Here is a 15,652-nt window from a genome sequence, read left to right on the forward strand (position 1 = left end):
TTGGTTGGAATTTCATAAGTTGTGGATTCAATTCGTTTAACTGTTTGATTGATAACGTATTTATGTATGTTCATTGAGATTGCAAGCTTAATTTTCATGCATGAATATGACGCTAGAATATAAGTGAGTTTCACCTAATCGTTATGAACTTATATTCACAAGTAGTGGAGGTTGCTTATAAACAATCGCGTTAAACGAATTCTTGGCATAAGTTTCATGCGTATTCCATAGTAACGAATGCCTCGTCAACACTTATAATTTTCATTGAACTTAATGATCTTTGTTGAATGTCTCTATCATGCGTATTCCATAGTTAGGGACTTTGATTAAGAATAATTTGGTTGTAATGCGTATTCCATTCAATCCAATGAATTTAGGGAAATCTGAAAGTTAATTTAAGCGGACCTAATTAACTTGGAGCATTGAGTTTCACAACTTATCGAAAGACCAACTGAGAATCAATATTGTATGCAAGTGTAACATGTGTGGAGAAGAACCCCTTGGCTATTCCATCATCCATATTTTTATCACCTTTGTATTTACGTTTTGCCCTTAATTATAATCTTTCCATTTAATTTAATCTTGCCCAAACACATTTCCCCCATATTTCGTTGAGTCTTAATCATTCGTATTTGTTTTATTTTCGTGTTTTAAGTATTTGGAGTCTTGTGTACTTGTTTTGAATTCTTGTTAAGTAAGTTAAATGTTTTAAAAGTTAGTTTTATTTATTTGAGTCAAGTATTTAGCATCCCTAGTTAATCCCCGGTTAGAACGATCCCTACTTACATCATTACTACAATTGTCACAAATAGGGTTTAATTTGTATGCGTATAATGCTCGTATCATGTTGCTTCTCCAAATGTGGTGCGGATGAAGGTAGAATGGCTTGGTTGAATGGTTTCTGCCCTTGGGACAGAAAATGGACAGAGAATGGAGTGAAAATGGGAGAGGTTATGGGTGTGTAATGGACTGGTTGAAGAAGAAAACTTGCGGAACCCCCTCTTGGTGAAGTGAGACTTGTTTTATAGAAAGGAATGTGTCTTACACAATCAGATTGGATCTTTTAAATGTTTCACTCAGATGGCAGTGCATAAGTGATGGAATGGCATCAAATGAGCTGGACTTGAATGGGTTTCTGAGGTGTTGTTCTCACGGCATGGACAAGGTCTGCAAAGATGTGGTTTGTTTAATCAAAATGCATGTGCCCTTGCTGCAACAAGTGAGTGGAATCTGCCAAAAGTGAATTGTTTGTACAAATTCTGGAAAGGTGAAATAGGCACACGGCATGGATAAAGGGATGAGTTGGATTTCTGAAATGATGGTTGCAAGGAGTGGTTTGTTTAATTCACAATGCATGTGAATTTCTGCAAGGGATGAGTTGGATTTCTGAAATGTTAGGCTATGCATGTTTAACTACTAAAAGGCTTAAATCCTACCCATTTGTGTGCTCCATTCACCCTTGTTGTAGCCAAACATTTTAGCCTAATTCTTTCATCACCTACACCATAATCTACCCATTCTAGCCCATTACAAGCCATACCTTATAGTTTGGGGAATACCAATGTGATGAAGACTAAGGGCAGATTGAGTTATAAAGCAAGATTGTGGCGTGTACCGAGGGCACCTATGTTGAAAATGTTTCTAAAAAAAAAAAAAAAAAAAAAAGAGAGGATCAAAGTGGATACAAACTCCAAATCGCCTAATTATAAAGCATAGGGCCTGGACGCCAAAAACAAAAGAAGACAAATGCCAGTGAAGAGCCTCAAAGACACCTTGGTAGGCCCCAAGCTCTAGTTTTTCATATCACTTCTTTCATAACCTATACCCTAAGCCTTGCATTACAACCTTGAGAAAGACCTAGCTGATCATTGAGGATGTATTCATGGGTGATGGTAAGTGTGTGTGTTATCTATATTCTTAGCATTTGATTCATTTCATGAGATCTACTCAGAAATTGTGCTTCCATTTCAGATTTCATATGTGAGAATTTTGATTTCCTTTACATAATTTCACTCATATACGTTGTTGAGAGACTAAACCTTAAGATCTGAGTGAAAACTTGAGTGGAAGCTGTAAGGAGTAGAGTTGAGGCGAATTCTATCTTAAGCATTTGGGTATGGTGACTTTGAAGTCGTAAGACATGGAGAAATAGCTTTATACGTTACAATTGATACGATTCTTTGAAGTGGAAAACTTTTGAGTTGATTGAATGACAAAACCTTCATTGGTTCTTATTAGTTTGTTTAAAGCATGTTTTAGCCAAATTGTTTGCAGTGTTTGTAGATGTTTGTGGGTGTCATCACTGTAAACCCTCAGGAGACACAACTCCTCCATCTAGGGACACCTAGGGGTTCAAAGGCTTGTTGCACATGCTCAGTGCAATCGTTTGGCCAGCGAAAGTGGTTTAGTTAGATGTTTGTGTTTTGTGTGTTTTAGTTTTAAGTTTGCTCGAGGACTAGCAAAAACCAGGTTTGGGGGTATTTGATAAGTCACACTTTGCATGCATTTATATCCTCCTTATTTGGCGTCTTTGTGATTGTTTTAGATTGAACTAGTTGCATTTTACATTATTTGGTGTTAGTGTGCAGCCAAGTGTGAATTTGGATCAAAGGGAAAGCAAATGAAGTAAAAACATTCCAGAAAAGATGTGAAGTGTTAAGAGTTGCAATTCGGCCATATTGGGTGATTTTAAACAAGGCAAAAACATTGAAGTCAATTATGTGGTTCCAACACCAAAACATGCATTCACATGCATGTTCACAACCTTGGCCGTGCATTCCACTACTTGTCCATCTCCCTTGTGCGCCAAAACCATCCACTTCCATTACTTAATCTACTCAGCCACATTTTCACCATGATCACAACCTGGCCGTGCACTCCCCTATGATTGCAAGTCAGATTATACACTTCTAAACACCAAACATGCAGTCACATGCATGATAACATTCATTCCGTGCATTCCATTACCTTCCTCATACTTCATCTTTGCAGAAATCCACATGCTTGCACATTTCCCTTTTGTTATTCACCCATTATTCCAGAAAATCACTCATTCCTTGTTCATGCCGTGTGCTTTATTCCCATTTCCAGATTTGTACAAACAATTTCTGGTGCTCCAATTCACCTTTGCAGGTTCCACTCACTTGTTGCAGCAAGGGCACATGCTTCTTTAAATACATTAACACATACTTGCAGATCTTGTCCATGCCATGCGTCCACTACCTCAGAAACCCATCATTCCAGCTGACTTATGCTCTGCCATCTGAGTTAAACAAATTCCAGATCCAATCTGAATGTTGGGGACACATTCCTTTCTATAAAACAAGTCTCACTTCACCAAGGGGCGATTCCGCAAGTTTTCTTCTTCAACCAGTCCATTACACACCCATAACCTCTCCTATTTTCACTCCATTCTCTGTCCATTTTCTGTCCCAAGGGCAGAAACCATTCAACCAAGCCATTCTACCTTCATCCGCACCACATTTGGAGAAACAACACCAAGGAACTCTTCAAGGACTTCAACATCAGTTTTGCTTCAAGGGTTTCTCCTTCTTGATCTTATGTTTACTCATGTTAGTTATTTTTATGTTAAACCTTTGTAAACATGAAGTGTAACTAATCTTCCTCTAGGGATTCGATGTAACCTTGCAAAGTTTGCCATGTAATTAAGTTAGAATGCTCAGTTTGTCCATCTATTTCTTGTTTCATTTTCTGTTTTAATGGTGACTTAGTGTGTTGATTTTAATGTTTGATCATCATTTGAATTAATCACAAAGTTGTGTAGCCAAGATTAGAACACACATCATGCATAATCTTGGTAGATATGTGAATGAATGAAGGGAGTGTTTAGCACACATCCTGCCGAGTTATTCCCTTTGGTTTTATGAAAGTTTCTTGTACATTACATAATCTTGATTATGAACCAAAGTTGCACATCACAATTAGGTTCATGATTAGAGACATTTGATCAAATCCACACATCATATGGTTGATCATATCCAAGTGAAACAAACTCAAGAATTAGGTAGATGAATGAGTACAAACTAACTTGACAAACATGGACGTAGTTGAGCAATGGTGAAACCGAATCCCTAGCTTCATTTCCATTGATACTATCCCATTACATTAGTTGTTGATTCATTTATTTGTGTTTACTTCATTTTCTCATGCTTTCAAGTTACAACAACAAATCTGTCTATTTAGACTAGTTTGATTCATTTCCAAATCTGCCTAGTTTGTTTAGTTTGATTCATTTCTTAGAGTTCTTGCAAAACAAGTAGTTACATAGGTCCAATTAGTCCCTGCGGATTCGACACCCTTGCTTGTGCCATTATACTAAATATATTCTAGCATTAGGAAGGAATTATACATCAACACCAAGTTAACCGTGATGCACTAATTAACTCTCAAATTTTCCTTATGTTATTGAATTGGATGATGCATGCGACAATTCAAATCATTCTCCAATGATTCTCAACATGAATGCATAGAAGAGATACAATGAGAGATCATTATGCTCTATGAAAATTATAAGTGTTGACGAGGCAATTGTAACTATGAATGCATGATACTCTTGCCAAGAATTCAATTAACGCGGTTGTGACTAGCAACCTTCACTACTCATGTTTATAAACTTGTGACGATTAGGTGAAACTCGTTTATAAACTAGCATCGAGTTTATGCATGAAGACTAAGTATGCATCCCTAATCAACATACAAAAACAAGTTTTTAATAAACATGATAATTGAATTGCAATCACAACTTAACAAATCACAATTGGAAGAAATCAATTCATATTTCAAACATGTTCATGGCTTCAAAATTTCCCCTAACTAATTAGGGGTTTAGCCACTCATGATTACAACAAACTTAGAGAGTAATAACAAAGTAAACATTGAAATCAAGGAAAGGAAGTACACCTAAAAATTCCAACAACTCAAACTTGAATTGTATGAACGTTTAGGCCTCTTCTCCTCCTCTTTGTTGTTGCGGCACAAGGGGTTTTGGTGAGTTTTGGGGGTTATGGATGATGTAGAATGATGTGTTTAGGGTAGGGATGGATGTAGGGGAAGGCAAGGAGTGTTTTTGGGCAGAAAATATGAAGAATGGTGAAGTATGGCTGTGTTAGAGAGAGGGAATGAATTTCTGGCGTGAATGAATGAGTATGAGAGGTGGTGATCTGATCTAGGGGTTAATATGAGTATATATAGGCACTTAAAACCCTAGGGTACTCAGATATGGACTTGAATTAATTAATGGGAGAGCATGGGAGTGACAGCTAGGGTGAATGATTAAAGGGTGGGAGTGCATGTGGCTGCAATGGATTAAAGAATGGGAGTGCATGTGGCTGCAATGGATTAAAGGATGGGAGTGCATGTGGCTGCAATGTAGCCTTCTAGAAATCAGGTTTTTAGGCCCCCTTTGCAGCTCCCTAACTGAATTCAAGCCTTTCAAATTCGTCCATCCTCATGCCTCCATGCTTGCACTATCCAATCTTGGCCCAAAAATGCTCTAGAATGCTCCAAATTGCTTCTTTTTGCATACTTTGACAATAAAACCTGAAATTGCACGAAAATAACTTTAAATACTATAATTAACATAGTTTAGCTAATTAAATGCAAGAAAACAAGCTAACTAAGTCGTATAAATATGCTCCTATCAATTTCCCCCACACTTAGCTTTTGCTAGTCCTCGAGCAAAACAAAACAAAAGAAACCAAAAACAAAACAAAACACAATCTAAACCTTCCAACATGTATCTCAGGGATTTCAAACGAACATGACATAATATAGAACATCATTCCCACAACATTTAGCTTTCTTTATACTTCAACAAACACTTAATCATAGTTACCATTCACTAGTTCGCATTTAATCAATTAAAACACATTTGGAATGTAGTAACATGCCTTAGAGAATTTCCTCAATTCCTCACTAGAATGCACTCTATTTTCACACAGATTTTCTAACTTCACACCCTACACTAGGTATATGTGAGAAGATTGATGTAAATATGAATTCTAACACTCACATATGTTATATCAAAGAAAGCATTTTCTGGATTTACGACAATGACATGAATATGATCTCATGAATGGAATGCTACTACTTAGAACGAGAACCAGTGATTCCATATGCTCATACCAAATTCAAACTCCACATATTGAATACATAACATCAAGATAGAAGTTGAGGGTTGTAACGGGGCTAAGGGTAATGGCTAACAAGGAAAAGCAAAGGACAAACAAAGGTTCTTAAAGCAATAGGAAGCAAAGTAATGAAATTGACACTTAAACTCACTTTTAATGGCAGAAATCAACTTTTAAACACAAGGGAAGATTCATGCACAATTAGGGTCAAATTCACGCTTTTGGACCCTTCCTTCAATAACCAATGCTTGTGAGATCATTCTCACTTATTTTTCAACTCTTTTTCTTTCTTTTCAACACTTTTCTATTTTCTTTTTATTTTTCCACGAATTTTTTTTTTTATTTCATACTTTGGTTGTGCCCTATTATCTTCCCCCACACTCATTTTCTGCAATATATTGATCAAAAGGAGTTCATTCTAAATCATGCTTCACTATCCTTTAAGAACAAGGGTATGGGAAGTCCTAATCTAGGCTAGGTAAAGATAATGTGGCTAACAAAGAAAATAAGCTTGAAAAGGCTCAAAAAGGGGTAATCCTACAATACATGTGAAAAGGTATAGGCTTTTTTTTTTTTGGCTTTGGCTTGACTAACAACTTCATCTTATTGTATGTTATGCAATCAATATCATGCTTTGAATGAAATGGGCATGAGTTCTAGTATTTGGAACTATAATGAAATGCATTCCAAGTAGCAACCAAGCAAAGAATGATGAGATCATGCAACGACTTTAGAAAACAAGAAATCACAGATTTATACTCTCCAAAGAACGTTATAGGCTCAAGTCTCACAAGGATGTAGCTTTAGTTTGAGTTTCTTCCTTCAAGCATGTTACAAAAACTGATTTTCTCTTTTTGTGATTACATGTGAATTCATAAGCTATAACCATAACCAAGCATAAACCAAAGCACAAATCAACTTCCAGCCATGTTTACAACATTCTATAATAGTCATGCAATTAAAACCAAATCCTCATCATTGTGTTGGAAGGTACCCTAAGACACAAAAACAACTCTTTTTGGGTTTTTTTTGAAACAATTTTTCAAATTTTTATGGGATTTTCGAATTTTTAAGTCAAAACACACTAAAACAGTTTAAAAACACTTTAAAAACAGCAAGAAACAACATTAGAAGTTATGGTGGATAAAACCCTACGAATTTGCATCAAAACACTTTAGTTACCCCCCCACACTTAAATCAAACATTGTCCTCAATGTTTCAAGCATAGACTCACACAATTAACAAACAAACAAACAAAACAACAACTAAACAACCTAACATGGCAGAAACGAAATAGCAACAAAGAGAAGAGTTTAGGAACGCAAATCTGGAATTGGAGTGCTTTCTAGGTCTTCCTTTGTTGAATGCATGGGTTGCCTCCCAAGTAGCGCTTGCTTTAACGTCGTACAGCCGGACGAAGAACCCAATCACTCCAGATTGGAGCCAACGGCACCCAAGGGAAGCTCTTCCACAACATGTTCCACAAAGTTCTCATAGTATGGCTTCAATCTATGTCCGTTCACCTTGAACTCTTGGCCACTTTTTAAGCTTTGGACTTGGACTGCACCATGAAGAAAAACATTAGTAACAACAAGAGGTCCAATCCATTTAGAACGTAACTTACCAGGGAATAACCGAAGTCTTGAATCAAAAAGCAACACTTTCTGCCCCTTGGAGAACGTTTTGGTACGAAGCATCTTATCATGATAAGCCTTCGTCTTGTCCTTGTAGATGCGCGCATTCTCGTAAGCCTCGTTCCTAATTTCCTCAAGTTCATCTAATTGGAGCTTCCTATGAACTCCAGCAGCGTCTATGTCCAAATTGAAGGTTTTCACAGCCCAAGGTGCCTTGTGCTCTAACTCAACGGGCAAATGACATGGCTTACCATATATAAGCCGAAAAGGTGACATGCCAAGGGGAGTTTTGTAAGCCGTACGATAGGCCCACAATGCATCGTCCAAGCGCAAACTCCAATCTCTTCTTGAGGGTCCCACGGTTTTCTCTAGGACTTGTTTGATCTCCCTATTTGAAACCTCCGCTTGCCCATTAGTTTGAGGGTGATAAGGTGTGGAAACCTTATGAGTAACGTTGTACTTCTTGAGCAAAGCTTCAATGGTGCGGTTACGAAAGTGAGAACCCCCATCACTAATTAAAACTCGTGGCATCCCAAACCTAGCAAAAATATTAGATTTCACAAAATCTGCAACAACCTTAGAATCGTTAGTACGGGTGGCTTTGGCTTCCACCCATTTGGAAACATAATCGACAGCTAGCAAGATATAAGTGAAACCAAAAGATGGAGGGAAGGGGCCCATGAAATCAATACCCCAAACATCAAAAATTTCCACAAAGGAGAGAGATTGTTGCGGCATTTGGTCCTTAGGCCCTATGTTACCTGTTCTTTGACACTTATCGCATGTTAAACAAAACATTTTAGCATCTTTAAAGAGATTAGGCCAATAAAATCCAGATTGTAACACCTTTAGGGCTGTCCTTTGGGTGCCAAAATGTCCCCCACATGCATAAGTATGGCAGAATGTAAGAATGGAATTAAATTCAGATTCGGGCACACATCTACGCACAATCTGATTTGGGCAGAATTTCCATAAATATGGATCATCCCAAACATAAAAACGTGCATCATGAACAAGTTTATCACGTTGGAACTTGTTTAGGGTACTAGGAACTTGCTTAGACACCAAGAAATTGACCAAATCGGCATACCAAGGGGTTCTTACCTCAATGGACAGAAGTTGCTCATCCGGAAACGTTTCTAAAATGGGGGTGGACTCTTCCTCACGCACCATTCTACTTAGGTGGTCAGCCACCACGTTTTCACACCCTTTCTTGTCTCGGATTTCAAGATCGAACTCTTGAAGTAGGAGCATCCAACGAATGAGTCTTGGCTTAGCCTCCTTTTTGGTGAGAAGATACTTCAAGGCTGCATGGTCAGTGAAAACAATTACTTTAGTACCAAGAAGATATGATCTAAACTTATCTAATGCAAATACAATAGCCAAGAGTTCTTTTTCGGTTGTGGAATAATTAAGTTGAGCATCATTCAACGTCCGTGAGGCGTAGTAGATGACATGCGGCCTCTTGTCCTTTCTTTGTCCTACAACTGCTCCTAAAGCATAGTCGGACGCATCACACATGAGCTCGAAAGGTAGGCTCCAATCCAGCGGAACAATGATGGGTGCCGTGGTCAACAACTCCTTAAGTAGGTTGAATGATGCCGTGCACTCCTTGGTGAATTCAAACGTCACGTCTTTTTGTAGGAGACGGCAAAGAGGTTGTGCAACCTTCGAGAAATCCTTGATAAACCTACGATAGAATCCTGCATGGCCAAGAAAAGAACGAACCTCTCTAACCGAAGTTGGAGAGGGTAAGTGACGTACAAGATCTATTTTCGACTTATCAATCTCAATACCGTTTTCAGAGACTATATGACCTAAAACTATGCCTTGTTTAACCATAAAATGACATTTTTCCCAATTCAAAACAAGGCTAGTTTCCATCCATCTTTTCAAGATTAAAGTAAGATTATGCAAGCAATCATCAAATGAGTCCCCAATAACACTAAAATCGTCCATAAATACTTCAATTATCTTTTCAACATAATCGGAGAATATACTTACCATGCATCGTTGGAAAGTGGCCGGTGCATTGCATAAACCAAACGGCATACGACGATATGCAAAAGTACCAAATGGACAAGTAAAGGTGGTCTTTTCTTGATCATCTGGCGCTATGACAATTTGATTATATCCCGAATAACCATCAAGAAAGCAATAAAAAGAATGACCGGCTAACCTTTCAAGCATTTGATCGATGAATGGCAAAGGGAAGTGATCTTTCCTTGTTGCCGCATTTAGCTTCCTATAGTCAATGCACACCCTCCAACCGGTTTGAATGCGTGTAGGCACAAGTTCATCTTCTTCATTTTTTACCACCGTGACTCCGGACTTCTTGGGAACCACTTGGACCGGTGAAACCCAACAACTATCCGAGATGGGATAGATGACGCCACAATCAAGCAATTTGATGATTTCCTTCTTCACTACTTCCATCATTGGTGGGTTGAGTCGACGTTGGGCTTCCCTTGATGGTTTGGCGCCTTCTTCCATGAGAATTCGATGCATGCACGTGGTAGGACTTATACCCTTGATGTCGGCCAAAGTCCACCCTATGGCCGTCTTGTGCTCTTTGAGAACCTTCACCAACTTCTCCTCCTCTTGTGCCGTGAGTGATGAAGCTATAATGACGGGCAATGTGTCTTGCAAGCCCAAAAACACATACTTCAAGTGATTTGGCAACGGTTTGAGCTCAAGTGTAGGTGGTTGTTCTATAGAAGGAAGCAACTTATTAGTTGAAATTGGAATTGAAATTGGACTAGGGGACTTACCTTGGAGTCGTGGCAATGACTCTAGGGCTGCCACGGTCTCAATTACATCTTCATCAAAGGCCACGACATGGGTGTTCAATTGTGTGTCGTGGTTTGTTATGGTGACATCCATGTGATCCTTCATTTCTATGCCATTTGTAATGACCATTTCAAGTGCATCGCCATGTAATTGATCAAAGTGTGCCTGCGCCAAAGAATCAAGAATATCAATAGAGAAACATGAGTGATCATCATTAGGAAATCTCATAGTTTCAGAAATATTAAAATCAATCACTTCCCCATCGAATTCCATTGTTAAAGTGCCTTTAAACACGTCTATCTTAGTTCGGGCCGTCTTCATGAATGGCCTCCCAAGAAGAATCGGCAAGGATGAAGTGATAGGAGAATATTCATGCGACTTAAATGGCTTGTTCTCGTGCATTTACGTTATGTTTCTTTAGATATTTTAGTACTTTAAGCTATTTTCGTGTGTTTGTAGGTCCAAAGGGCTAAAGGAGCAAAAAGATGCATTTTGGAGACTTTTGGAGCACTTTTGGGCTAAGGATGGATAGCTTATGCTTGGCGCCAAAGTGTTGGACGAAATTGAAGACCTAATTGAAGACCAAAGTGTTGGAACCTTGTTTCCTTTAGTTTTAGGACATTTAAACCTTTCCAATTTCCTTAGCCGTGCATAACATTCCAACATTCCACTCCTTCATTTCAGCCACACTCCCACATATCATTACTTATCATCACCACTTATCACATATCATCACTTATCATAACCACATATCATACACTTATCATCACCACTTATCAATTATCATAATCACATATCATACACTTATCATCACACCACTTATCACTTATCATTATCACTTATCACTTATCACTTAACATACACCCATCACCTAACACAAAACCTTGCAGCCACATGCATTCCCCTTTTGCACATGCTTTCCCATTTCATTATTCATTCACCTTAATCATTCCCTCACATGTTTTCCATAAACCATCAACACATGCACCCTAGATTCTAATCAGCCACTCCACATGCATTTCCAACCTAATTCACATGCATTCCATCCTTTAAAACATTGCATATGCACTCATAATCATTCACACCTTGCAGCCACATGCACTTCCCCCTTTATCATTTATGCACATGCACTTTGCCTTTCATCATTGCACCACAAATCAGCACATTCACCTTCATTTCCAGATTGTCCCCTTGCACATGCAGCCACATATTCATAGCACATGCACTTCTACCTTTAATCACATGCATAAATCAGCCACATGCATCTCCCATCACCATTCCAGATTTCTACCACCCTCCTAGCTGTCATGTTCCCCCCATTTCACCTATAAATAAACCTTCATTGCAGCCACAAAAAATGGGGATCCATTCACCACAGAAATAAGGCCTTTGTGCCAGAAATTCACCCATTCCATACATTCCAAACACCATCCTTCCATTTTCACCACTCCCCAAACCATTCACACCACCAAACCTCACCTTAGACCTTGTGCTACAACAACGAGGAAGAGAAGAGTGCCTAAACGTTCATACAATTCAAGTTTGAGTTGTTGGAATGTTTAGGTGTTTCTTTGATTTCAATGTTTAAATTCAATTCTCTTTGTTTTGTACGTATAAGGAATGGAAGAGAAGAGTGCCTAAACGTTCATACAATTCAAGTTTGAGTTGTTGGAATGTTTAGGTGTTTCTTTGATTTCAAAGTTATGAGGAACTAAACCCCCCTTAGCTAGGGGGTGAATTTACACAAATCCCCATTGTTGGCACACCTCAAGAGCCTAAATTCACACAAATCCCCATTGTTAGCAGCAAGGAAGGAAGAAGGAGCCACCTGGAGCGTTTCTAGGTGTATTCAATCTTTGTTTTCAATGTATAATTTATATTCTCTTTGTTTTGTTGTAAACATGAGGAGCTAAACTTGTTTTAGCTAGGGGATACTTTGAAACCATGATTATATTTGCAATATGAATTGATTAATTCCAGTTGTGATTTCATAAATTGTGAATGCAATTTACTTAACCGTTTGATGGATAACTTATTCTTGTTTGTTGATTAAACTATTTTCGTATGTTTTTAGCCTCTCTTGACTTCAATTTCGTCCATCCACACTGCTCCAAATAGCCTCAAAATGCACTTTCTTGCTCCTTTTGCCATTAGGACCTAAAAACATACGAAAATAGTTTAAAAGACTAAAATAGATAGTAATTAAGTAACTAAATGCAAGGAAACAACATAACTAAGTAGCATAAATATGCTCCTATCAACTAACAACTTCATCTTATTGTATGTTATGCAATCAATATCATGCTTTGAATGAAATGGGCATGAGTTCTAGTATTTGGAACTATAATGACATACATTCCAAGTAGCAACCAAGCAAAGAATGATGAGATCATGCAACAACTTTAGAAAACAAGAAATCACAGATTATACTCTCCAAAGAATGTTATAGGCGAGTCTCTCAAGGATGTAGCATTAGTTTGAGTTCCTTCCTTCAAGCATGTTACAAAAACTGATAAATCAACTTCCTTCAAGCATGAATCAACTTCCAGCCATGTTTACAACATTCTTTAATAGTCATGCAATTTAAAACTAAATCCTCATCATTGTGTTGGAAGGTACCCTAAGACATGAATCACACCATCATTTTTCAATTCACCAAGGTTCATGGATGCATAAATAGAGTATGGCATGACATTAATTGAAGCTCCTAAGTCTAACATAGCATGTTCAAACTTAGTTTGGCCAATAATACAAGGAATTGTAATGCTACCTGGATCTTTGCACTTTGGTGGTAACGTTCTTTGTAAAATAGCGGAAACGTTTTCACTTACCCTCACTACCTCTTTATGTGAAGCCCTCTTCCTTGTAGTACATAATTCCTTCAAGAACTTGGCGTATTTGGGCACTTGCTTTATGGCATCTAGGAGCGGGATATTGACTTGAACTTTCCTAAACGTCTCAAGAATGTCTTTCTCATGCTCCTCCTTCTTTGTTTGCAAAAATCTATGAGGAAAAGGAACATTGGGTGGAACGGGGTTAGAATTAATCAAATTTGAACCCAATTTACCCTTGGTGGCCGAATTGGATGAGTTGGATGCATTAGGGTCCCTAGGTAGTTGCGGCAAGGGTGTTTGTACCCTTGCCGTGGGCTTGCTTACATCCTCCTCTTCATGTTGCTGATAGGAGCATATTTATGCTACTTAGTTTGCTTGTTTTCGTGCATTTATGTTATTAATTCTTAGTTATTTTAGTTCTTTAAGCTTCTTTTGTGTGTTTTCAGGTTCATCAGACGTATTTGGCAAAATGATGCATTTTGGAGCCTTTTGGAGCACTTTTGGGCACAAATTGGATAGCTTATGCTTGGAGCAAAAGGAATGGACGAAATTGAAGAGTTGATGTTGCAAGGATTCCTACTATGACGAGGATTCCAATTACGAGAAGGTTTCCAAATTGAAGGAGGTTTCCCACTCACACAAGGATTCCTACTTGAAGTAGGAAAGTTAAGCCAAAGTTTCCTATTTTGGTTGACCTTTCCTAAATCAAGAACGCTCTTAGTTTTAGCACTTAAGATGGCTCCCGAGCACCCTTGGACAACAAACAAAGGTTCTTTGCAACTTTCCCTTCCTTGCCGTGTAAGGAAGGTTGTTTCCCTTTCTTTGTGTAAACTTCCCTATTTTCCATATGTGTTAGGACCTTTCCCTTATTCTAATACCTCTTGCTTTGTGCCTTACCTTTCCCTCAGCTATGTGCCGCACCCTTCCCTTGTGTTTCCTGATTTCAATTTCTTATTTCCTAGTTTAATTCACTTTCCTAGTTCTAAAACTTTCCCTAAAGTCCTAATTTCTGATTTCTTGCAAGGAATTGACTTTTCCTTCCTTCTTTTGCACCAATTTCGTACCTTACCTTAAATTCCCTTTCCTTGCTGTGCAAGAGGTTTAATTTCTGATTCCTTGCAAGGCAAGAACATTCCTTACTTATTTTAAATTCGTGCATCCCCCTTTTCTGATTTTATTTGGACTTTATTCACTTACCTTTTCTATTTAGACTAGGAAATCTGAATCATAACTCAATTAGGTATGTTATTAACTTCCCAAAACACATATAATCAGCCCTTGGCCGAACCCTAGGGAGGATTCACCACCAAAACTCGTCCATTCACTCCCACACACATCCATTCATCCCAAAAACACCATTATGCAACCCAGAAACACAACCAGCCATTCCACCTTCTTCCACCATCATTGTCGAGTCCTCCACCACCTTCCAACCATCAAACACTCATCTACACTCAACCTACATCCCTTGCCGTGCCTCTAAACACCCCAAAATCCATTCTACATCATCAAAACACCCCAGAAACTATCACCACCCAATCTGCCACAAGCAAGGGAAAGGAGACAGATTCACTCAATTGCTTGGCTCTTCATTCTGAGTTGTTGAACAATTTTAGGTGTATTCTATCTTATATTTCAATGTCTAATTCATGTAATCTTTGTTTTGCTTTGAGTATGATTGGCTAAATTCGTTTTGGCTAAGGGTGTATTTGAAACCATGATTATATATGTGAAATAAGTTGATTACTTCCAGTTATCGTTGCATAAGTCGTGAATACAATTTGCTTAACCGTTTGATTTAGAACTTATTCTTGTATGTTGATTGAGAGTGCACGCTTAATTTGCATGCTTGAATCTGGTGCTAGGGTATAAGTTTGTTTCACCTAATCGTTATGAATTTATATTCGCAAGTAGTGAAGGTCACTAGTCACGATCGTGTTGAGTAGATTCCTAGCAGGAGTATCATGCTTTTCATAGTTACAAATGCCTTGTCGATGCTTATGATTTCCAAAGAACGTAATGATTCTAACTTGTGTCTTTATCATGCTGTTCATATAGAGAACTTGTTAGGAATAATTTGGTTGCGATGCATATTCATCCAATTCAATGACTCTAGGGAAATCTGAAGGTTAATTTAAGCGGACCTAATTAACTTGGAGTGTCGAGGTTCATAACTTATTGAATTGATAACTGGAAATTGATTTACGTTGCATATATTTCATGTGTGGAGAAGAACCCCTTAGCT

General features: G+C 38.2%; 1 protein-coding gene across 1 annotated transcript in view; it reads right to left on the reverse strand.

Moving 5' to 3' along the window:
- Positions 1 to 2,781: 2,781 nt before the first annotated feature.
- The window catches only part of LOC148694374 (uncharacterized), a 35,293-nt gene continuing 22,422 nt past the window's right edge, over positions 2,782 to 15,652 (reverse strand). Inside the window, exons 4-7 of the mRNA XM_088700690.1 lie at positions 9,683 to 10,510; positions 8,703 to 9,580; positions 8,097 to 8,567; positions 2,782 to 2,881 (exon numbers count right to left, since the gene is read on the reverse strand). Of these exons, the coding sequence (XP_088556816.1) occupies positions 2,782 to 2,881; positions 8,097 to 8,567; positions 8,703 to 9,580; positions 9,683 to 10,510 (2,277 nt within the window). The remainder of the gene's footprint in view (positions 2,882 to 8,096; positions 8,568 to 8,702; positions 9,581 to 9,682; positions 10,511 to 15,652) is intronic.

This window comes from Pyrus communis, chromosome 9, assembly GCF_041283825.1.
Source record: "Pyrus communis isolate YQ-2024b chromosome 9, ASM4128382v1, whole genome shotgun sequence".
In the NCBI taxonomy this organism is placed as follows: domain Eukaryota; kingdom Viridiplantae; phylum Streptophyta; class Magnoliopsida; order Rosales; family Rosaceae; genus Pyrus; species Pyrus communis.